At 38.3% G+C, this 24,119-nt stretch overlaps 1 protein-coding gene across 1 annotated transcript in view; it reads right to left on the bottom strand.

Annotated features, from left to right (window-relative positions):
* LOC122046873 (SUMO-activating enzyme subunit 1B-1-like) overlaps positions 1-23,613 on the bottom strand; it is a 49,068-nt gene extending 25,455 nt beyond the window's left edge. The window contains exons 1-5 of the mRNA XM_042607786.1: positions 23,120-23,613; positions 22,954-23,005; positions 13,570-13,765; positions 876-955; positions 628-744 (exon numbers count right to left, since the gene is read on the bottom strand). Coding sequence (XP_042463720.1) covers positions 628-744; positions 876-955; positions 13,570-13,765; positions 22,954-23,005; positions 23,120-23,202 — 528 coding nt within the window. The 5' untranslated portion in view covers positions 23,203-23,613. The remainder of the gene's footprint in view (positions 1-627; positions 745-875; positions 956-13,569; positions 13,766-22,953; positions 23,006-23,119) is intronic.
* Between the last annotated feature and the right edge of the window lie 506 nt (positions 23,614-24,119).

A 24,119-nucleotide genomic window follows, 5' to 3' on the forward strand; every position in this document is an offset into this window, starting at 1 on the left:
CTGAAATAGTCATATGTTAATGGCTTTATTAATAGACAATTGGTTTACTCTGCATCAGCATTGATCAGATTTCAAACAGTTAAATGAATATCCATTGCTCATTAGACTTTCAAAGCACTTCTTATATTACAACACCCATTTTGTGGTTTTTCTGTCTTCAAACATGGTAGCACTTTTGTTAATGCAGTCCAACGTTATATTGAAGGTTGTAGAATATAATTAATTACATTTCAAAAGATTGGCCTTCCGTAGCACCCAGAACTTAAGGGGCTTCCATGCTCATCACGGGAAGAAACTCCTTTGGCTGTCTTTTGTTTATTGTTTATACTACATACTACCTTGTTCTTATTACATGTTCACAATAATGTAACATACTGCAGAAGAATCAGAAAAAAAAAATGTGTGGCATGTATAAAATCAAAACATCAACTAAAATAAACAAGAAAAAAAATGAGAAAGAGGGTATTCACCATAATTCTAAATAAAATACGAAAGTAAGATGGACTAAGGCAGACTGAGTAAGTCAGATTACAACAAATCAGCAAATATGGTTTTTTAGTATGGAATTCAATTCTCAGATCAATTTTATACAATTGACATCAGTATCAGCGTACAGTAGAAGTGTACCTGTGCATAGGTGTAGTTCTGCAGATCAACAAATATTTCACCACATGCATCACGGCATTCAATTGCATAAAATGCAATTCGCTTGGCTCTTTTTCGACACTTCTCATTAATTGCTACCTGGAGGGTAGGAATAAAAAATCATACATCAAATTTCAATGCATTTTGGAGTTTTTTTTTTTTTGTGAAGAATGAATTTTAATGAAATATCCATGAATCTTAGTGAAATTCTACACAAGAGATATCAGTACTTTAGCATTGAGCGAACAGCAGGTGACCACTATAGCATCAAACTTGTCAAAGAACTCCATCTCACTCTGTGACAAGTCACCTGCGAAAACATTAACTAAATTGTTCAAGCAGCTGATGATTGTTCAAATAGTTATATTAAACTTCAAGAAAACAATTAATTATGAACTAATCACACATCACTAAAGAAGCCCACCTCCGAGGCATCCCAATTATTGTGATTAAAAAAAAATTGTGTGCATTCTAGTATCTCATATATAGACAAAGATGCAGCTCTCAAACTCCCATTGTCCTTGTTAGAGAAATGAAAATGACTTTGGATAAAAGAGCTTGAACCTGAAGCGACAAAGAGCCCAGCCCGTGGTCAGACCTTCTAACCATGAGGGAGAGCTCACATTTTCACTTACTGCCTAACTAAAGAAAGCTAGCAATCAATCAACATATAGTTATGGCTCTTAGCTCAAAGAAGACCCAGACAACATCAAACTCAATTCAAAAGCAACTACATAAAAATGATAAGGCAGTGCAAAAGCTAATTTGTTTACTTTTAAAAAACATTATTGAGAAAGCACTTTTCCCCTTTTTTTGTATTACAAGAAGAAGCAAGTGCTGCAGGTTCTACATGGCATCCCTGTTCATTGTATGCTAGACTTCCAGTGAATTCAGTCCTCCAAAGTTCACCCTCCTCTCCTCCAACAGGTAACTAATCTTTCCTAACCTTCTCTCCTAATATTTTTCTCAATTGCATGTTTTAAATAGAATCCCTCCCATTGACTGCTTGGGTTCCAGCAACAGCCGCCTTCAGTCCCCCAAAGTTCAACTTTCATCTCTTCCAACAAGTAACTAATTTTTTTCTAACCTTCTGTCCTTTCTAATATTTTTCTCCTACTTGTAATTTGTCTTCCATAGGAAAGGCATGGTTTTGCTTGCTTAAATCTATTTCCTCAGTTTTGTTTCTTATGGGCTTCTATCTTTCTGGAATTAGTGATAACTTAGTAACTAATTATAGATTTCAAAAGCTGTGATAGTTCTTCCCCTTCTTCCATTAAGGAGGAACATGATGTTTCTATGTTGCTGTCATGAAAGAAAGGAATGGTGAATGTCTTGTTTGCTAGGTCAAATATTTGTTAGTGGTGAGCACTGCAAAAGTAGCAGTCTTACGGGAACATTATTCTTTATCATGGTTGTCTAATAAGGTTCCATGACTCATGCTCTTTTTTAAAGTACCGTGAAGATTAATCAAATCTTTGTTATGTTTACTTCATAATTATGTTTAAGAAAAAATGAAGATTTTTCTAAACTCCTGGTCAATCTTTGTGAATTTCTCAAAAACAAAAAAAAATGAATTGGACGTTACCCTTACCAATCCAACTTATGATCCATATCAATTTAAGTCGATTTTGGAAACTATAAATGAAAGGATAAGTAGGATACAATACATTAAACCGTGATTTAAAATATCATACCGTGTCAAGCGAAACAGTTGAAATATATCATTCCAATGACTCATCGAAACTCGATACCACTCAGCACCAAGGTTCAAAAACTTAAATCATGCCATAGTTTTGGCCTTTGACGAAAAGATAGTATTTCATTGTTGTGCTGACGTTTCGTTGCATGGCGTCGATGATATAATAGAGGTGGAAGAAGAAAGAAGATGAAGCAAAGGGAGAAGGTAGTCTATGCTAAGTGGTGTCAAGTTTCAATAATTTTGATAATTTATCGGAATAATATATTTTGAGGAATGGTGTAAGATTTAAAACCATGCTCGGCACCGACAATGTTTCTTTCCTATGATTCATTTCCTTCTTCAATTTCAATCCATTACTGGCACCATGCATCGGAACATCGGCACAATCCCTAAACAATATCATTCTTGTCACAGATCAAAACTTCAGCACGACTCAAGATTTTGAACCTTGCATTAAACTGCATATTTTTTAGCTACCATTTTTCAAATAAAAGCCACCAAGATAACAGTCAAAGAGTTAGTGTGGTACATATAGCTATCATACTATCCAGTGAACCAATGTTGCAAAACCTTTTGCAAGATTAAATTAAGGTTCTTCAATATTCATGGACATGAAATTTTAAATTCTTTACTAAATGTGTAAACCATAATCATGTTTTTCGTTGAGACTTCTATCATTTTGTAAATAGGCACTCTGGTTTAATAACAAGGATTCAAACTTTGAGTCATGTCAACCAACCAACTAAAATTGTGCTGATATTTAACCAAAACACTGAACAGAGTAGCACTGCCGGAAGATGAGAATCATGATGTTCATCACAAGCATGAGCAGAGTGACAGAGGTATAGTAGAACAAAAATCCTACTGTGAATTTCATAGAATATTAGGGGGTGTTAAAAATAGAGACGCCTTAAAATAATTTCTAAAACTATTAGGGTTTTCTTATAAAATCCTTAAAAAAAGTTTGTTCATTTTATTAATTGTGTTCCCAACATTCCAATAAGAGGCATCTCCCTGACATCATTTGACATCTCTTCAGCGTCTCTCTAGCAAGCAACATCTCTCCAATGTCTCTCCGGCAGGCAACATCTCTTCATCCTTTCCGGCATCTCTCCAGCTTCTCACAAGCTGGCAGCAAGGCTTCTTTATATTTTGAAATGTTGAATTTATATTTCGATATTTTCTCATAAGATAATATCTATTAAATGTTTATACCTTCTGCAACGACCGCGGTGTCGCATGATGCCTTTGGCTAACCCCTCCGATGCAGCTGCTAGTGTCACACGACCCCTCCGGTGAGGCAGCTGGTGTCGCATGACCCCTTCGGCAAGGCCGCTGGGGTAGCGCTACCCTTCTGCAGCGACCGCAAGGTCGCACAACCCTTCTGTGGTGACCGCAAGGGTCGCACGATGCCTTCGTGCTACCGCTAGGCCTGGTGTCGAGTCGTACCAGTCGAAGGGGGAATGAAATGTTTTGTCCATTATGGCCGGCTCGGCATGATATTTCAATCCATGTGTTAAATACAAAATTTTATCCTCTTAAAATTTTTACATTTTAATTTCTTCAAAACAAAAAGTAAATAACTAATTACACTAAGTAAACTAATATTTTGAGTTTGGGGGTCAAGTGAGAAACTCAATTTAGATTTAGGTGGAGCACATCGAGTGGATGTGGTGATAAGAATAAAGTTAGTTCAAATCGAACTCGATTTAGTAATTTGATTTATTTAAAATTAAATCAAATTTACATATATAGAATAGTCCATCTTAGGTACTTAAATTTCTAAAAGGTTAGAAATTATTTAATTATCCTCTCTTCTCTCTCCAAGCACTCCTCTCCCCGGTCCTTCTCACCCATCGGCCGCAACGCTGACTTCCCACGGTCCACGCGACCTGCTATGATTGTTGCTTGTCCCTCTCTTCAAAGTACTCCTCACTTTGGTACTTTCTCTCCTCTCCTCTCCTCTCCTCTACCTTGGTCTCTCTTTCTCTCCCCCTCTTTGTTTTCATTGTGCACCACCGGTCTAGTGTCAACATCAACACGTCCGATGTCTCGATCAACAAATAGAATGGTAAATTATACTTGTGTTGATTAGCACTACTTGGCATTTTAATTCTTGCATGATATAAATAACACATGTTTACAAATTTTAAACGTGAGATATGGCACATTGAATGTTTCAAAAAAACAAAATTTGATTACATATATCTAAGGAGAGGAGATAAGACAAATGTAAACCAGTATAGTTCAAGGGAAATAATGATTAAAGAAAAGAACGAAAGTTCTCAATATACAACCTATTAAAGAAAATGGTACAAATTCCAAGTATAAGCTTATAATTAGTAGTTAGGATGATAGCCTTAACCCTTAGTGTATACGCCGTCAAGGAATGCGCTTTTCAGTATTAATCATTGGCGTATTGTTAATTGGTGTTAGACTCCTTGATAACTAATACTTTGTCACAATATTTTGCTCTTGTACTTGACATTTCTATTCCTCTCATATGCTTAAAATATTTGTTATAACATGTTTTATGAGTAGAATCTATTTTTGAGCTCATTATAACTTTTTTCTAAATTTTGGCATTATTTCATAGCTTTGTAGGGAATTAAATAAATGTCATGGAATCGATTGAAACGAACCAATTTTAGTCCAAGGAGTTCATTAAGAAGAAGCTCGATTCAATTGGGAGCTTGGTTCAATCCAATGAAGATGGTTCACCTCATCAAATCAACTTGGTTCACTTAAGGCCACCTCTTCTCAATCCAATCCTCCTAGAAAGGGAAGCCCAATTTGAGCTCAATCCATTCTAAATCCTACTTCAAGTCGGATCTGTATCTTCTCTTCATCTAAACGAGTTCAAAATTTCTCAAATCTGGATCCTCTAGAGGAGGAACTATAGGAGGTTTGATGATCCATAGTAGCTCGGCTTCTTTAGGGGCCACTACTTCTCTTCTCCACACCGTACGACACCGCTGACTCCTGCACGCCATCTCCACCTCCAGACGGAGGTCAAGCGGATTTCCCTTCCTCCGACCACCTCTCATATCCATCTCCTCAAAATAGCCACTCCCACACCTCAAGCCTTCACCACCATCGGAGAGATCAAGGGGATTTCCCTTCCTCATCCGGCCATCTTCCAGGCACCAAGGTAAGGGGATTCCCTACCTAATCTCCTCATCCACCTCACAACTTGTGGGATCCAGATTGACGCCGGCCATCCACACCACTAGCCACCGAAGTCAAGGGGTTTCCCTTCTTCGATCCGACCATCATCCATCTGATCCAACTTATCTTCACTGCCTTCATCCACCGAGGAAGAGGGGTTTCCCTCCATTGAATCTACAACCTTCCATCCAAAGCAGCCCTTCATCCACAGCTTCTCCGATCAACCACATCCACAGTAGCATCTTCATCTTCCTCGAACTCCGATCGGCCATCATCCGCAATCCACATCAGATCCGGACAGCAGCAACTTCATTCCTAGCCTCCATCTGGATCGTAACATTCCAAGCTTGAGTTGGTGTTTTGATGTGTTGGTTTGATGTTTTGATGTATTAGTTTGATCCTCATGTTGAATACTTGTAATTGATTCAATTCCCCATGTTGAGATTGCATGTACTTAGGTTTAATAGATTCATGCTCACAACCTATTCGATGAAATGCTTCTTTCAGTAATTAGGTTTTAGTTTCACAATTCTTTAGTTTAGTTGTATGCAATGTCATTCTTGTTCAAGTGTAGGTTAGTTGTGCTCGTCAATTACATGATCTTGTTGCAATATAGCTTAGTTTTAATTCCATCGTCATGATTAGATTAGGGATACTTTACCTTAGATTAGATTAGATTTACTTTTACTTTCATTATCTTTAGGATCTCAAACCCAAACCCTATTCCCAAATAAAATTAATCCTAAGATTTATTATCACCGTTTACATTCTTTGGGAGAGACAACCGCAGTTACTCTATACTGCATTAGTGTAGAAGGTTTCAGTATTAATTTGAACTAACATCCGTAGTACGATATACGGGTGGTGTATCAATTTTGGTATCGTTGTCAGGGAGTGTAGCGATGTTTGATAATCTTAGGGTTATTTTTATGTTTTTCCATAAAATTTGAAGGAAAAAAAATTCTTGTTGGGTGCCTTGATTCTATTATATCCATGTGTCTTATATTGTATGTTTCTTGTGTCTTGTGATGTCGTTGCTAGTGTTTCAGGGTAAGACAAGGAAATTTCTTTGTGAGCGAGCATGATTATTTTCAGCAATTGGGAGGGATAAATGGGACTTATGTTTCAACCAACATCAAATCACATGTATGGGAACACACTACAAGATGAGGGATATCGTTATACTTATCAGACAGCAAACAATATGTTCCCTATCGAATCTCAGTAATACCAACCACAATATCAAAAAATGTATGATCCGGTTCCCAATACTTATAATCCGAATTGGAGCAATTATCAAAATTTCAGCTATGGGAACGCACAGCAACAGATTACTACGCAACAACAAAGTGAGAGCAGGTTGGAGAAGATAGCTTCTATTGTCAGACAGCTTGAAATAAACCAATTTCAACAGCCGACCCTACCTTTTCCGGCATATCAAAGTCCACTTAGATTTCAGAATGACCCAAGGCCTAGCAGATCATAGTTGTTCCAGCAGGTCGAGCCAACTTCCTTGGAGACATTCTAGAAATTCCTACTCCCATTCAGAAAGCTCAGTGCAAAAATTAGAAGACCTCATGCAACAGAAGAGAACTTATAATCTCCAGTCCCAACAGTGAGCCGAAGCATCAAAATAGTATTTAAATGTGCAGATGGGCCAACTTGCATCATCTTTTAACTAGCTACAAGCACAAGATTTCAATCAGCTTGTCTCATAGACCATTCATAATGGTATCGAGATGTTTGAAGAGATGGATTGTAGAGTATGTGATAGTCTTTTCTGATTCTAATGCTCTATAGGACTCCTCTGATTCTAATATGTTATGATGATGAAGCATGCAAGGATAAAATTGTTGATATTGTAGCTTCCAATGAAGATTATGCATGCAACACTCTTGATGAATTTGCAGATGTTGTTGATGATGATGATGTATGCAAAATTCTTGATGAGAGTGTAGATGTTGCAGATACTGATATTGATGATGCTAACAGAACTCTTGATGAAACTGTTGATGATACGGATATGGATGGTGATGCGTGTAAAATTTTTGATGATGTTGCTGATGCATGGGAAATTTGGATAGAAATATTGTTGTTACTAGTGTGGAAGATTTTGGTGGCGTTGAATGTACAATTGTTGATGAGCTGCTAATGTTCTAAATGTTGATGATGATGATGATGATGATGAGTGTCTGTTGTCAGTTGATCGATGTTGTAGATGATTGGACAGAGATTTGTGAGCTATGCCCACACTACTTTCATCATTTACTTTTTATTTGAATATATTTAGATCTTATCTACTTTATTCTAATATGGTGATTTTCTCTGATCATGCAGCTCTACAATTCATGCTGAACAAGATGCCCACACTATTACCTCCTTCAATTGTGTTAGAGTCTCTTTTTGATCACTTAAGTCTTTGCAAGGCTTCAAGTGCCTCCCATTGTTCATGGTTAGTATGCATGCTTATCTTTTAAAAAATTTCATGGAATTATTTATAGTTGATTTTATTGAATGTGATTCATTTTTGATACATGTTAAGTTGAAATTGATGTTGTTTCAGCTTGTCCTTACCCCGCATGCGTGTGGGAGGTGTGTTCTTTCTTTGGCCATGCATGATTCTACAAGCCTCCGAACTGAATACTTCTATTAAACCGCCTCCAACTACCAGGAACTAAATAGAAAAGGGTAGAGGAAGTGAAACTCACCTTAGCTCGGATCATTCCACTCCCGAGTTGGATGCTCAAATTGAACCGTCTTCAACCGCCCGAGAAAACTTTCAAGGAGACGATGATGGAGGAAGTGGCACGCAATGATCACATGAAAAAGACTTCGTCACTCGGAGCATCCCACTCCCAGCCTAGATGTTGTTACTGAATCACCTTCAACCACCAAGAACTCAGGGAATCCGTTCTTTTCTTTTCTTTTTCTTGTCTTTCTTTATCTTTTTGTATGTGTGTTTACTTGTTTGTTTTGCTTTGTTGCGTTGGTTGCTTTGCTTCCTTATTTTCACTTCGCTTAGTTGTGTTTAGATCTCCCTATATGTTCCTTCATAATGCTTCGAGAATCGTAAAAGCTTGTTAAGTTTGGTCGTCGAGTTTTGAGATTTCATGAAATGATTGAAGACTTTAACTACATGTTGTCAGTTAGGATGGTGATGAACTTTATCTTAATAGATTAAGTTTGATAGTCTGATTTACCTAGTGAGGATGTTAGCCTGCTTATTCTTTATCCTCTTGTATGTGTAATGCACTCATAGTATCTAACGCTAAAACTTGTTTTGCTTCTTTTTGAGATTACAGTAACATAAGCTTGCACGAATGTGATGAAAGCAATCTTTCTTGTTTATCTCTTAGTTTCTCCCCTTACTTTGCTATTGTTACCGGTGAACATTGCACATGATGCTTTCATAGTTCATTGTATTTTCCTTGTCATATTTCTTCAGTGCCATTATATTTTCACTGCTACATCTTTATTGTTTGTTCCTGCCCCTATCATGTGATGAGAGTATGGTTTTGATATCATGATGAGTTACATGTGTGGTTTTTATGTAGATAGTTTTTGTCCGAGATGGACAAGTGTGGGGAAAGACAGATAAGTGTGGACGGATGTTATTTGTGAGGATATATATGGACTGAAAAAAAAATCTCTCTGTGGACTCAGAAAAAAAGAGCAAAGCAAAGGAAAAAAAAGTGTCATTTCAACATTTTGGTTGTGGAAAAAAAGAGAAGGAAAAAAAAGAGAAGAAAAAAAAAAGTCATTCTTGATTGAGTGATGGAATGTACAAAGGAAGTTGAGAAGTTGTGGTGAGCTTGTGCTGTATCACTTGATTGTTCTCATCATGTTCATCATTTCATTACTCTCATGTTCTCTTTATTTTCTCTTCTTGCAGTTATCCTTCTTATTTCTTTGGGCCCATTACGTCCCTAAATAAGCCCTTCTGATTTTTTTACTATGTTTATAGCGATGGAGAAATAGAAAATAAGTATATGGTAATGTAATTTGGTATGCGTAGTTTTAAGCAAAAACTCCACTTTACAATTGATTTTGAGATCGCGAGCATAACTACTTACCTTGTGAGGTTCTATCATTCTTAGTTTATTCAAATTGATTGAAATATCATACTAGTTGATTTGGGTAGGAATTGGATTTATAAATGTCTAGATTCTTAAAAATTTAATGGACCTAAGTAATTTGCTTTTACTATCTTCAAAGTTTGCTAGAGAATTGCATGGGAGATGAGTTTTTGGTTGTTTCTTGGTTTTGTTTACTTGCCTGATACATGTAAGAATAAGTGTAGGGGAATTTGATAACCAATACTTTGTCACAATGACAATATTTTGCTCTTATACTTGACATTTCTATTCCTCCCATATGCTTAAAATATTCGTTATATCATGTTTTACGAGTATGATTTGTTTTTGAGCTTATTATAATTTTTCCTAAATTTTGACATTATTTCAATGTTTTGTAGGGAAGAGACATAGACTCAATTGAACCGAACCAATTTTAGCCCAAGGAGTTCATTAAGAAGAAACTCGGTTCAATTGGGAGTTTGGTTCAATCCAATGAAGATGGTTCACCTCATCAAATGAACTTGGTTCACTTAAAGCCACCTCTTCTCAATCCAATCCATCCCAGAAAGGGTAGTCCAATTTGAGCCCAATCCATTCCAAAGCCTACTTAAGCTAGATCTGGATCTTCTCTTCATCTAAATGGGTACAAAATTTCTCAAATCCAAATCCGCAAGAGGAACTACATGCCCAGGATGTTTGACGATCCTCAGTAGCACGGCTTCTTCGAGGGTCACGACTTCTCTTCTCCACACCGCACAACACCACCAGCTCCTACATGCCATCGCCACCGCAGGACGGAGGTCAAGGGGATTTCCCTTACTCCAGCTGTTAAGACCCTCGGAGGTCGGCTAGAGGGGGTGAATAGCCCTGCACAAATCAAGCAAAACAAATCTTCCTCGAACTTATAACTTAATTAAACTAAACACTTACATAAACAAAATACGAGATAAACTAAAAAGACGAGGCTCACAGATTTACTTGGTTACAGCCGAGATTGTTAATCCAAGGAAGTTAAAGCACAATAAAATTCTCCTTCAGGCGGAGAAGCCTCTTTACAGCAATGGAAACGCAGAAATAGAAAGCTAAAATAAAACAGTGGATGTGTACAAGTGTTGTTTCACAATTTCTTTTTGTTCTTTAGCTTTCGGAGCAGAGCTGCTTATATAGCCTGCTCGGGGCGCCTGGAAGGGTTCCAGGCGCCTCGAGGGGGATAAAACTTTATCCCCTTCGCAACGGATCGCGGTCAAACGCGATCCGGAGAAAATCCTGTTCCAGCCGCCCGAAAGGATTCCAGGCACCTGGAGTCCGGGCCTTCCGCTCTGGTTTCGCTCACTTCGGTCCGGTCTTCCGCTCTGGTTCCTCTTTCTTGGGGGATCTCGGCCATTCAGAATAGGGTTCACCCGAGCCCAACTTCCGGCCTTCTCGAGCAAGCTTCCGCTCCTGACTTCTCGTCCCTCGGAAACGCCGCGCGCCTCCTTCTCGTCCGCCTGCGTACTCTTCCGCAGCACCTCCTCCCTCAAACGCACCGAGCCCGTCGGCTCTCTCCCGTGTCGTCCTTCTCACTAGCTGCGTCTTTTGCTTGGCATCCTGGACACAGGATTAAATACAACAGGACCTAATCTAACTTGTTTGATCAAGTCAAAACAACCTTGGGGTACCAACACCAACCACGTCTCATCTCCATCTCTTCACATCAACCACTCTCGCACCTCACGCCTCCACCACCATCGGAGAGGTCAAGGGGATTTCCCTTCCTCATCCAACCATCTTCTAGGCACCAAGGTAGGGGGATTCCCTACCTAATCTCCTCATCCACCTCACGACTTGGGGGATCCAAATTGGGATGTCGGCCATCCACACCACAAGCCACCAAAGTGAAGGGGTTTCCCTTCTTCAATCTGGCCATCATCCATCCGATCCAGCTTATCTTCACTGCCTTCATCCACCGAGGAAGAGGGGTTTCCCTCCTTCATTGAATCCGCAACCCTCCATCCAAAGCAGCCCTTCATCCACAACTTCTCCGGTCAACCACATCCACAGCAACATCTTCATCTTCCTCGAACTCCGATCGGCCATCATCCGCAATCCACATCAGATCCGGACAGCAGCAACTCCATTCCTAGCCTCCATCTGGATCGTAACATTCCAAGCTTGAGTTGGTGTTTTGATGTGTTGGTTTGATGTTTTGATGTATTAGTTTGATCCTCATGTTGAATACTTGTAATTGATTCAATTCCCCATGTTGAGATTGCATGTACTTAGGTTTAATAGATTCATGCTCACAACCTATTCGATGAAATGCTTCTTTCAGTAATTGGGCTTTCAGTAATTGGGATTTAGTTTCGCAATTCTTTAGTTTAGTTGTTTGCAATGTCATTCTTGTTGAAGTGTAGGTTAGTTGTGCTCGTTAATTAGATGATCTTGTTGCAATGTATCTTAGTTCTAATTCCATCGTCATGATGAGATTAGAGATACTTTGCCTTATGCTCCCGTAGATTAGATTTATCTTTACTGTCAAGCTTTAGGATCTCAAACCCAAACCTCATTCCCAGATAAAATTGATCCGAGATTTATTATTAGCGTCTACCTTCCTTGTGAGAGACGACCTGAGTTACTCTATACTACATTAGTGTAGAGGATTCAGTATTAATTTGAATTGGCATCCATAGTATGACATATGAGTGGTGTATCACTCCTCCCTCTGTTTCTCCCTCGCATTCTCTCCACAAAACTAATTTATTAATCGATCCAAAAAATTATCTTAGATAAGATATTTTTTATATCTAGGAAAACATGTTAAGGGGAGCCTTGGCGCAACGGTAAAGTTGTTGCCATGTAACCAAAAGGTCACAGGTTCAAATCCTGAAAACAACCTCTTGCAAAAAGCAGGGTAAGGCTGCGTACAATGGATCCTTCCCCGGGACCCCGCATGGCGGGAGCTTCGTGCACCGGGCTGCCCTTTTTTTTTTTTTTTTAGGAAAACATGTTCCAGTATCATAAAGTATAACTGATAGTATTGTTTTCTTTTATTTTAAAAACAAAGTGCACAACAGTTGTACCCATGGTTTAAAATCTTAACCCGTGTCGAGGTTTCAGTCCTAGACCGGAACAATACGGTCTCGATATCAGATCGTATTGTGCCAAAATGATTTCAATATTTTTTTATTTATATATAGTAATTATTAGATAAATATGTCTATTGTGCATAATTTAAAAATAAGATATATATTGATTTATATAAATTCTCAATTATTGGACAACTTAATATAGTTAGAAAAAATAATTTTTTAAAATAAAATGAATTATTTATTCATTTAATTAATTATTGATTTAAATAATATATATTTTAAATAGTAAAAAAATATTAATTAAATAGAAATATAGTAAAAAAATATTAAAAAATGAAAAAGAATTATGATATAATAAATCTAATTTATTAAAAAAAGTTTAGAATTTTTTAAATTTTTAAATGAAATTTAAAATAATAAAAAAATATCAGAATTTTTATAATTTTTTAAATTTTTAAATGAAATTTAAAACATTAAAATATAAATTTCCAAAAATTAATTAATAAATTTAATTTTTAAAAAAAATAATTTTAAGATGCTTCCGGCGGTGCTAGAGGTGTCGCGAGACGCTTCGAGCAGTGCCGAAGGTGTCACGGGGCGCTTCCGGCGCCGTCGGACACCCCCTGCGATCTCTTGTAGTCATCTGTGCGACGCGAAACTTCAGCGCGTGAGGTGCCAGTTTCGCTTGTATTACGGAACAGTAAATACCGTTCGTGCCATCCGGCACAGAATGGCATTTCACATCATGGTTGTACCTCTCCAAAAGGTATATTGGTTTTGTCAAGTTAGTAGCCCAATGGCCAAAACATGTACCAGTTGAACTATTTGGCCAAATTTAGAGATCATCACAGAAAATATTTATAAAAAAGAAGTGGAAAAGATAATAAAATTTACAGAAAAAAATAAGACTGACCTTTTTCAGCTGAAACACGAACCATAGGATTGAAATCTCTTAAAGACTCGCAACACACTTCAGAAAGGGATCTACCACCATATGCATCACTATCCCGAGGAATCAGAAAATTTGCTTGAAGCGTATCTTCCGTCACTAAGCGATCATCCATCACTGTCAAATCTCCTACTCCAGCCAGAACAATGTTCTTGCAGAACTAAGTAAAAGAAAGATCAATGCATTGAGTAATTGATAGAGAGCTACTTTCAGCTAGGCCTACCACAACAGTTATCTAAAAATCAGACAACTACGAAATATCCAACAATCTAGCTGCATTTAGTTACTAGATTAAAATATAGAATCTAAAAAAAGACATTGTAGACATTTTAGGTCTCCACAAAGAAAAAGTTGCACAATTTAATTAAAAATTTCAACTATGTGCCTAATTTGTTGCTTGTAAATCTATGGCCATTGTAATAAAATATTAATGCATAGAGCAATAACATCATGATCCTTAGATTTTGTTTCAGCAGATAATAGACACCAAGCCTAATAGTGCAATTGATTGTTTAAAATATTTAGGCGCATTGTCTTCATATTATAATCAAAGAATTGCAAAAAACAAGAAGTAAAGCTCTTCAAATATATAATTCTCACCCTTAATAAGTTGACACAGCTATTAAACACTCTACCTTTTAGTTTATATATGGGAGCAGAATAATCCAGTTCATCTTTTAAAATAAGAAAGGCAGCCTGCGTATATATTTATAACATTGTTCAAAAAAAAAGAAAGAAAGAAAGAGCTCCTAATATATGTAGTTCTCTCCTTAATTAATTCATCACTGCTATTAAACAGCCTTTTTAGTTTATATGTCAAAGAATGTTAAATCACCCAGTCACATTGAATAATACTCTTACTATGACTCCCTAATTTAATTAGTATCGTGCTAAGATGGACGAACTACAGTAAACATGGGCTTAAACATTTTTTTTGCAAATAATTGGGCCCGACAAAATTAATGGTTCCATTCTCTCATCTAAGTGACTTCACCTATGCATGGTGATAACTTTGGGAAGGGCAAGCAATGTGCCCATGAAGTCACCATTGAACCTCACATTTTGCTGCTTATGAATGACACTAGACTATGAGTAAAATTTAGAATCTTGACTGGAATTCAAACCATTACCGTGATAGATTGTGAGACCCTATTTTAGTCCGGCATAGTGTGTCATGGTTTTGAAAGACGTTCATACACTTAGAAGGTGAGCTTTTGTTCACATAGGCACAAAGTTCAAAGTATTTATGATGTATTAAAGTTTCAATATCTGATCTCAGTACCTAGCCATGTTGTGTTATGCACCAAATTTTTTATAAAACCTAATCAGTGAATTAGAGTTGGAATAATAAGATGTATCTAGGGCTGAACTATTAATGTTAATGCTGATTTAGTGTTATTTAGATCCAATTTGCTTAAACTTAGTGTTAAGATTAGCCATTTAAGGGTTTTTCTAAGTGGCATTGAATGAAATCTCGAGCCGTTTCACCTAATACGAGCGAAACATCTCGTTTCGCCCACGGACCGGCACCGGCACAAAGCTAGCACGCCAATACCACGTCGTGCGGGCTAGGCGACACGTCGCGCAGGACAGGAGAAGCGTCGTGCGGACCAGGCGACGTGTCATGTGGACTCGACAACGCGTCGTGTCGCCAAACGACACTTCCAAAAGCGTCCGCAAGCCAAGAGACTCATCACGCAAGCTCGAAGGCGCATCCGGACACGTCACGCGAGCCAAAGACACGTCCGTTCACGTTACGCGAGCCCAGAGATGCGTCTAGACACAACGTGAGCACGGAGACACATCTGGACACGTGGCCCGAGCTCGAAGATGTGTACAGACAAGATGCGCAGAAGCCCGGCGATGCATTTGAACGCTTCGTACGAGCCCGGGGACACATCCTAATGCTTCGCATGAGCCACGAGTCAGAAACCTCACGTGAACCCGACGATGTGTATGAACTCTTGCGCGAGCCTCGTCGCCCGGCCCCGACTACGAGTCCAGATGCGTCAACCAGGCCAGGCAACGAGTCAAGAACGTCACATGAGCGACGTGCTCGCAATCAGCATGAAACAGGGAGCAATAAACTTAGGTTAAATAATAAACTTAAGTTAATAATGTTAATTAATTCCTCATTATATTGGGATAATTTAAATAAGCTTAATTAAAGCCTAATAAAATTATCCTATTAATTTAATATATATTTTTTAAAAATATATATTTTATTTTTTATATCTTTTATTTTAAAATATTTAGATTAATTTTTAAATTTTTAGTTAATATATTTTATATTTAAAAAATACCCAAACTATGTCAGCACGATAAGATACCGAAACCGTATCGTTCCAGTCCATGACCGAAACCTCAGCACGGCTTGAGATTTTAAACCATGCTAAGTGGATTTTATTTTGGTGTTCTTTGAGATGAAAGTGGGCTTGATCTTGATTTGGCTAAAGTAGATACTCTTAATCTTTTTCCTTTCCTCCCCATTCATATGCCATAACCCTCGTCCCGATTCCGCACCTCAACCAACACCACCACCATCATTCATTGGCCGCACACAAGGAAACATCTAACCACCTCTAGTCGCCCTCCAGCCATTTTCCCATCACATGCAAATGACGCCTGAAGCAGCAGCCACTCGGTCCTCCATTGTTTGATGACAAAATAGCTGCATCACTCACAGTCCGTCAATGGCCATAGCAACATATGAACCCTTCTCTTCCCGCCTCTTCTGAGTAGTAGCAGCAAAAACCACACTTTTTCCCTCTATTGGGCAACAACAGCAACCCTAGACTTTCCACCAATAGTGAGCAGCTGCAGCAAAGCAGTTTCTCCATTAGCAGCTTTGGCATGAGTGAAATTTCATAGATTGCTGAAATTTTAGGAATTTGAGTGTATTGTACTAATGAAGCCAATGCATTGTTGTTCTTCAACTCCGGTGAGTATGAGAAGGCGTGGACTGTCTGCAGCAGCAAGGAGCTCCTCTTCCATCTAAAGCAATGCATTTGGTGTTTGGTCAACGAAACTCAAGATACATTATTCTCCCTTGTTCTTTGTATCCGATGGAATTGTAAGAAGAGGTCGATGAGGGATAAAGTTATCAAGTTGGTAGCTTAGACACTATGTTATCGAGTTGGTGATTAGCTTAAATGAAGTTAAGGTGAATTCAATGTGTTGATTCTTATAGGGAAACTTCGCTGACTCTTTGCTTATTTTGCTAGTATTATTCTTTTTAGTAGATTCTTTGTACACACCAGCCCCACGGCGTAGCGCAAACGGTGGGCGCATGACATCTCTGGCGTAATGGCCAAGGAATTGATGACCTGGAGTTTACCCCATCATGCACCTAACGCTTGTGTCTCTGCATTTACCTCCCTCCACATCTGTGGGATCGGCACGGGGGGCATTAAGATAGAGGATCTACCTTTTTTTTTGTACACACCATAGTAACCAACATTTATGTTGATAATAGCAGTGAAATTTGGGAGACTTGAATTACCATAGGCATGAAAAACCCTAGTTGTTCCTTGATGCCAAACCAAAGATGAGAAAAGACACAAACGAAGGGAAAAAGTTCAACACAATATAACTAAACCCTAGTTTTCCCATCACTCACAATCTCTCTAGCTCTCTCCTAACATCACAACAAGAAATAAAATCTTTGTCGATGTTGGATTTCAAATTTTCTACTACTTAAATTTTTTACATTTTAAATTATTTTTGAAATTTTTTTAGATGACAAACTAAGCTAAAAATAATATCTCAAGTTTGGGGGTCGAAGACAATTTAAGGTTAGGTTGGAGCTCATCAAGTAAGCATAATGATCAGGATCTCATGGATTAAAATTAAACTCTAATCGTATTTAATTTGGTTAGAGAAATTTTTAAGAAGGTTAGGACTTTCCTTTCTTCTTTCTCCATGTACTTCTCTCCCTCTCCCCTGATTCCTCTCGCCTTCACCACCCACCTGCTATCCATTTCTCTCTTTCTCCATGGTAATCCTCCTCTCCCAAATTCTCTCAATACCTTCTCCCCTCTCCTTCCTTCGCGCCCTCGTGGTCCTCTCTCTCTCTCTCTCTCTCTCTCTCTCTCTCCCCCCTTTATTTCCACCGTGCAATGCTGAAGTTGTTTCCACCTAGCACCACCACTCTAGTACAAAAACTATTTCACATACTAATTGGCAAACAAAATGATAAATTCGGCTCGTGCCAACTGGTGCAACTTAACACTTCCATCATTGGCACGTTACATATAGATTCTTTACTATTTAAGTCACTTGCTATGGAAGCATTAATTACGAATATTATTTGATGGATGATGGCCCACATAACTTAGGGAACAATTAATCATTCCATGGATAATTTTTTGAAAGGTCTTGTATAAGGAATATGTATAGAAGCTAAGAGGGATAAATTTTCAGAGATCAAACAAGGATCTTATTATTAATTTGAGAGGTTGCAGGAGTTTCTCCTATAATTAGTGGCTACAATGCTAGGCAAAGACACCTCATTCAAGAATTCGACTTTGATATCCAAGTTCATCTATGTTCATAATAATATCCTACCGCCATTCAGAATCCTCGACATTGCAAATTTAAATCACTAGGGGATGAATTTCTCAAAACGTTCGGAGAGCAAGAGCAATATTAACAAAGTGGAGGTCTCTATTATGGTCCCAACTGCAGCATCGAGTCACAAGTCGAGATCCAAATCCACACTTGGTCATGCAACACGTAAGGAGGAAGGGAGGGGGAAAGACTCGTCCTAGACAGAGTCCAATTAGTCAATTTTTCTTCTTCCTCTTTATTAATAATAACACTTCTTATATAAGGAGTTAAACATGATACGATTAAGGAAAGACCAACCCATAAAGGAAACAAGGAATCAAAAAAATCGAAAAGCTAATTAGGCCATTATTTGTTTCTACTATAGCAGTAGTTAAATTAGGTCATTATTTATTTTCTACTAATTAGACAATAGCTAATTTATTTCTACTATAACAGTAGCTAATTAGGCAGTAACTAATTTGCTTCCAACTATAACGGTGTCCAACAAAGGCATCCACATCGGCGTCTACATCATCACTCCCCTCCTCGATGCTGAGCTTATCCTCAAGCTCGAAAGCAGGGTATAACGCCACTAATAGCATGGAGGGAAATTTCCGAATCCACTTCCCCCACTTCCTCACCTTCCCTATCATCATCATCATCAGGCGCTTCAATCCACAACAGGCGTTTCCACTTGTGACCCGTGGAGTAGGACTCATCACAGTTAAAACAGAGGCCCTTGGCTCTCCGTCCTGCCATCTCGGCGCGGGTCAGACGCTTGAAGAATGAAGTAGGTGGAGTCTCCTTGCTGATGTCCCCTGTTGTCTTGGTCTTCGCCAAAGCAGGGCCTCCACTGCTTGTGTTGAGCTTGGTTATGGTCCCGCACCAGTTCGTGCACAGCAGCCCCCGTCTTGATGGAAGCACTACTTCCGTTCTAATGCCCTAGCTATATTCATTGCAATGCCTAGGTTTTCAGGATTCTGAAGTTTGATGTCGATACGGAGATCTTCAACTAGCCCTGTAGTGAACAAGTCAACCTGTTGTTGTGGTCGTAGGTCCGAGGTTCGGGCGAGGTGCAACTAGAACTGCCGCTAGTAGTCTTCTACTGAGCCTACCTGCTTCAAATTTGCTAGCTCTCCCAAAGGATTGTTGATCATAGGCGGCCCAAAGCAGATATGATAATGGTTTTTAAATTGCTTCCAAGTCATATCATGTTCCATCTAATCAAACCAAAGTTGGGCTTCTCCTACCAAGTGAAAGGCAGCAAGGCCAACCGTGTTGATTTCTGTGGTCCTTTGGTTGATAAAGAATTTTTCACACCTTTTAATCCAGCCTAGTGGATCCCCTTCTCCAGAATACGTGAGGAACTCCATCTTCAAGAACCGCAGAACCAGGGTGTCACTAATTGGTGGTTCAGGTCTGACCTCTGAGACTTTAGAAGGGCCACACTCCACGCTAGTAGGGTTGTTTACGGTGGGCACCGGCTAGCGTCTTTTCTCTTGAACAGTATAGGATAACTCAGCCATCTGCTCCATGAAAACATGTTGTTGCGAGATCAATCTTTCCATGAAGGCATCAAGTTTAGATGTGATAGGATCCGTGTCACCCATGATCGGCTTTGATACCAAGTTGTTATGGTCCCGAGTGCAGGATTGAGTCACAAGTCGAGATCTGGATCCGTACTTGGTCATGCAACACGTAAGGGGGAAGGGAGGGGGAAAGACTCGTCTTAGACAGAGTCCAATTACTCAATTTTTCTTCTTCCTCTTTATTAATAATAACACTCCTTATAGAAGAAGTCAAACATGGCACGATTAAGGAAAAAACAACGCACAAAGGAAACAAGGAATCAGAAATAGAAAAGCTAATTAGGTCATTATTTGTTTCTACTATAACAGTAGTTAAATTAGATCATTATTTATTTTCTACTAATTAGGCAATAGCTAATTAGGCAATAACTAATTTGCTTCCAACAATAGCGTCATCCAACAAAGGCATCCACCTCGATGTCCACATCAGTCTCTCAAAAAGCCAAAGAACTCCCTCTTAAGGCAAGTTTTCAATGAGCCTCCTAATTAACCTAAGAGACCTAGAACAGATCAGATGGAAACTCCTAGGGATCATTCCAACCTCGACAATAGACTCAAAGGCAAGCATCACTTACTTCACAGAATGTAGCAAGTTGCTTTCATTGTGGATATATTAGACATTTATAAGTCCTTTGCGTTTGGTGACAGAGTTTGCTACTTTTGTAAGAGGCCTACATACCATCAACGATGTGCAGTGAAGGCAAGATAGGTCAGATAGATTAGGATGAGCTAAGATTAGCATCCTTTTCATTCCTAAACTCAGTAGCAGTGACAATAATAACAACCTAGGCCTACACTAGTCAAAGTGTGCCATGCAATAGGAGTAGTAGGCAGATAGATCCATGGCTCCAAGTAAGAAGATTTACTTTAGTAGTTATTGTTATTGCTATAATAATTCATTGCTTGGTTTGCTTTATGCCTTGTTTGATGGATAGAAGCTTCAAATACCAAGATGTAGTTAGTGGCTTGTAGATTTGCAAAGTCTGCTTGGAGGAAGCAGGAGAAGAGAGAGCTTAGTGATTCTTCTGGCTAATAGTTACATTCTTGTGGATGTTATAACGGTGATTTCTATTTAATTGTGGCTTAGATGGTTGCTAAGAGCATTTCAGAGTAGCAGCCTAAATTTTGACTAAATTTCTTAAGATAGGATGGATGTTAAGTATTGAGGATTTGAGGGTTATTTGGAGCGTAATTATACATATTTAGGGCTGAACCAATCAGTGTTAATGCTGATTTTGGTATTTAACATCCAACTTGGATCTTCATCTGACTTGGGACCAGATTATCATGCGAGAGTTTTATTAGGTGGATTTATTTTTGTTGTGCTTTAGACTTGAGTTGGACTAGGTTCAAGTTTGAATTGATAAGGAATTTATTTTTGGTCAGGCTCAGTTATTGGGTTTAATTGGGTAAACCTAATGTTTTTCTATTCTCACCATTCATATTCAGCAACCCTCATGATTCCCCACCTCTACCTCTTGAGTTCTCTCGCTAGTTATCAGTTGCATCATTATCGACCACTTGGCCATTGCTGCCTCCATCATTCGCCATCCCTACACAACCCAACACCTAACCACCACTCATCACCTACTTGTCGTTATGTGCAGAAGATGCCTTTGCTTGCAACAACAGTAGCCACTCATTCCTCTGTCGTCTATGATACAGCATTGCATTACTCACAGCCACTGTTGGTCACAACAACAATAGAAACCATGTTCTTTCCCCCTACTCAAAGTAGCAACCCCTCCTTTTCTTCTTTTGGGTAAGTAACCCCCCTAGTTCTGTTCTCTCCAGACATGGACAACTACAGCACAGCAATTTCTCCAGTAACAACTTTAGCATAGGTTTCATTGGATTGCTGAAACTTTAAGGATTTGAATATTGTATTAGTGAAGCTAATGTTTGTTGTTGTTTATTGATGTTTAGGGATTTTATTGTATTGTTCTTCGTTCCTGGTTTAGTTGTTCTTCATCTCTAGTGAGTTCAAGTAACTATTTGTAACAACAGGAAGGAGTTCTTCCATCTGAAGCAACATATCTGTGTTTGATTGATGAATCATTTGTCGATTCTGCATAGGTTCTTCTTCCTGTTCCTTTTAATTGGGTGGAACTGTTGGTTATGTAAGGGATAAAATAAATATTAGTTAGTAAGATGTTCTCAGGGTTGTGGTGGTGGTACCTAGGATGCTAAGATGTCAAGTTAGATCTAGTAATAGCTTAAGTGAGGTTAGAGTAAATTCAACGTGTTGATTTTTATGGGGAAACCTCAATATTATCTTATTGAATCTTTGTTTGTTTCACTGTATTATTCTATTGGCTTCTAACAAATTCCTTGTACATACACCATGCTAGATGAGATGCATGTGTATTCTTTATGTTGACATATATAGTGGTAGATCTATTTGATGTTTTCCATCATATTATATTCTCATTGTGATATTGTTTATGACAGCACAATATTTGTATCAGTCAGCGGTCGACATGATATGTTTTGGTCACAATAATCAGATGCCAAATAACACTTAAAAACCATGCTTAGGCTTAAGCATTTTGGACCTTGTGTTTTGCCAAACAAAGTCAACTGGTTAGTTCTTGCAGGGATCATTCATTTTCAAAAATATATTATTCAGTCAGTTCTATTATACAATGAGGATGAAGTTACCTAGCCATTAGTAAGAAACTTCAACATAAACAAATGATGTACACTAATCAAATCACCTCAAACCAAATTCAACCTAACTGCTTTAAAACTTCAATCTTCATGTGCTTAAAGCAAATCATTAATTAGGGTTAAAGATACAAATTTGATACAAATCTCTCTTCACATTAGCAACAATGACAACAACCAAACCTATCTCATTAAGTGGAATCAGCTATATGGATTTTCCTACGCTATTGAGCTCGATCCTCTACTATATCCTGTATTTAAATGAATTTTATCTCATTTTATCGTTGCTAATCAAGTCTTCTTTGGTCACCCTCTTCCTCTATAAATGTGTGTGTCTGTCATGGTCATGCATCACCTAATTCTCTTCACATTGACAAAGACTAATAATTAATAAACAAAATCCCAAATCATTCAATGCAATAATAGTTGAACTAAAAGTAAAAAATGATTAGAAAAGCATGAAAAAAAAAAACAGTCAACTAAACCAACAACTTCAATTAACAATACATCAACAGTTCAGATAGAGTGAGAGCACAAAAATTACCTCAATCGATGTGCCATTTAATCCACTGACAAGTATGGAGGCCTTGCTTAATCTACAAAAATAAAAGAAAATGAAAATAGATATCAAGAGTAAACTAAATGCATAAAATTAAAGATGCTGGAATTGAAATAAAGATTCCAGGAAAAAAAATAACCATGAAAACTACCTCTTCTGTGCATCAACACCCCACACTCTGATCTGGCGGTCATATAGAGCTGTTTCTTGTGCAGTAAGCTCCTCTCGGTCCATTTTAATGGGTAACCTATCAGTAAGAGTGCAGGCGGTGTTGCTCAGCTCTTCCCCAGCTTCGGGCGGCAGCAGCCGTGTGAGCAGAGCAAGAGGGAGAAAGTGAGAGGGGGAGAAAAGGGTCGACTGTATGGTCTTCTCCCTAGGCTAACGACGGCGGCGACCGTGACGAGCAACGGCGGCACGAGAGGATGAGAAAGAGAGGAAGAAACCGAGAGATGGAGAGGATGTCGAGGGAATCAGGACAGGAAGACGAAAAGAGAGAATGAAAGCGGCAGGCTAGATTGGTGGGGCGTCGCCGGCTTCACCGGCGACGGCTGATAGGAAGGGGCGGCGGTAGGATCCTGCTGCGCCCTGCGGGTGTGCGTGTGATAGTGTTTGACCGTAGCAGAGGGGAGAGAATAAAACTTCTCTAGAAATATCCATAATTTATTTTAACTCGATTAAATCTTATTAGATCCAAATTAACCGGGTTTAAAAGTACATGGTCTTGAAAAAAAAAACATTTGGCATGAACTTTAAAAACATTGGGCGGACCTTAAAAAAATCACATGTTAAATAAATTATCAAAAAAACATTTTAAAAAAATAAAAGAACATCCATTTGATATTTTATCTTAAAAATATCTCTTATTTCAATGTTAATATTTAGTCATAATTTTTTGGTATTCTGTTTTATTTCTCTACGTATAGCAGTAGAATTAATCATGTAGGGTGCCCAAGTTCAGCATATAACCTTTTTAAAAAATATATATGTAATATTTAATATTGTTATAGTATTATAATAGCTACTTAGTATCTTGTACAACTATGTAGCATCTATTTAGGAAGATGTTACAATTGTTTTAAAATAATTTTAATAAATTTAAAATAATTTTGATCAAGTTTAAATGATTTTTTGATAAGTTGGTAAAGAGTATT

The sequence above is a fragment of the Zingiber officinale genome, chromosome 2B, assembly GCF_018446385.1.
Source record: "Zingiber officinale cultivar Zhangliang chromosome 2B, Zo_v1.1, whole genome shotgun sequence".
Lineage (NCBI taxonomy): Eukaryota > Viridiplantae > Streptophyta > Magnoliopsida > Zingiberales > Zingiberaceae > Zingiber > Zingiber officinale.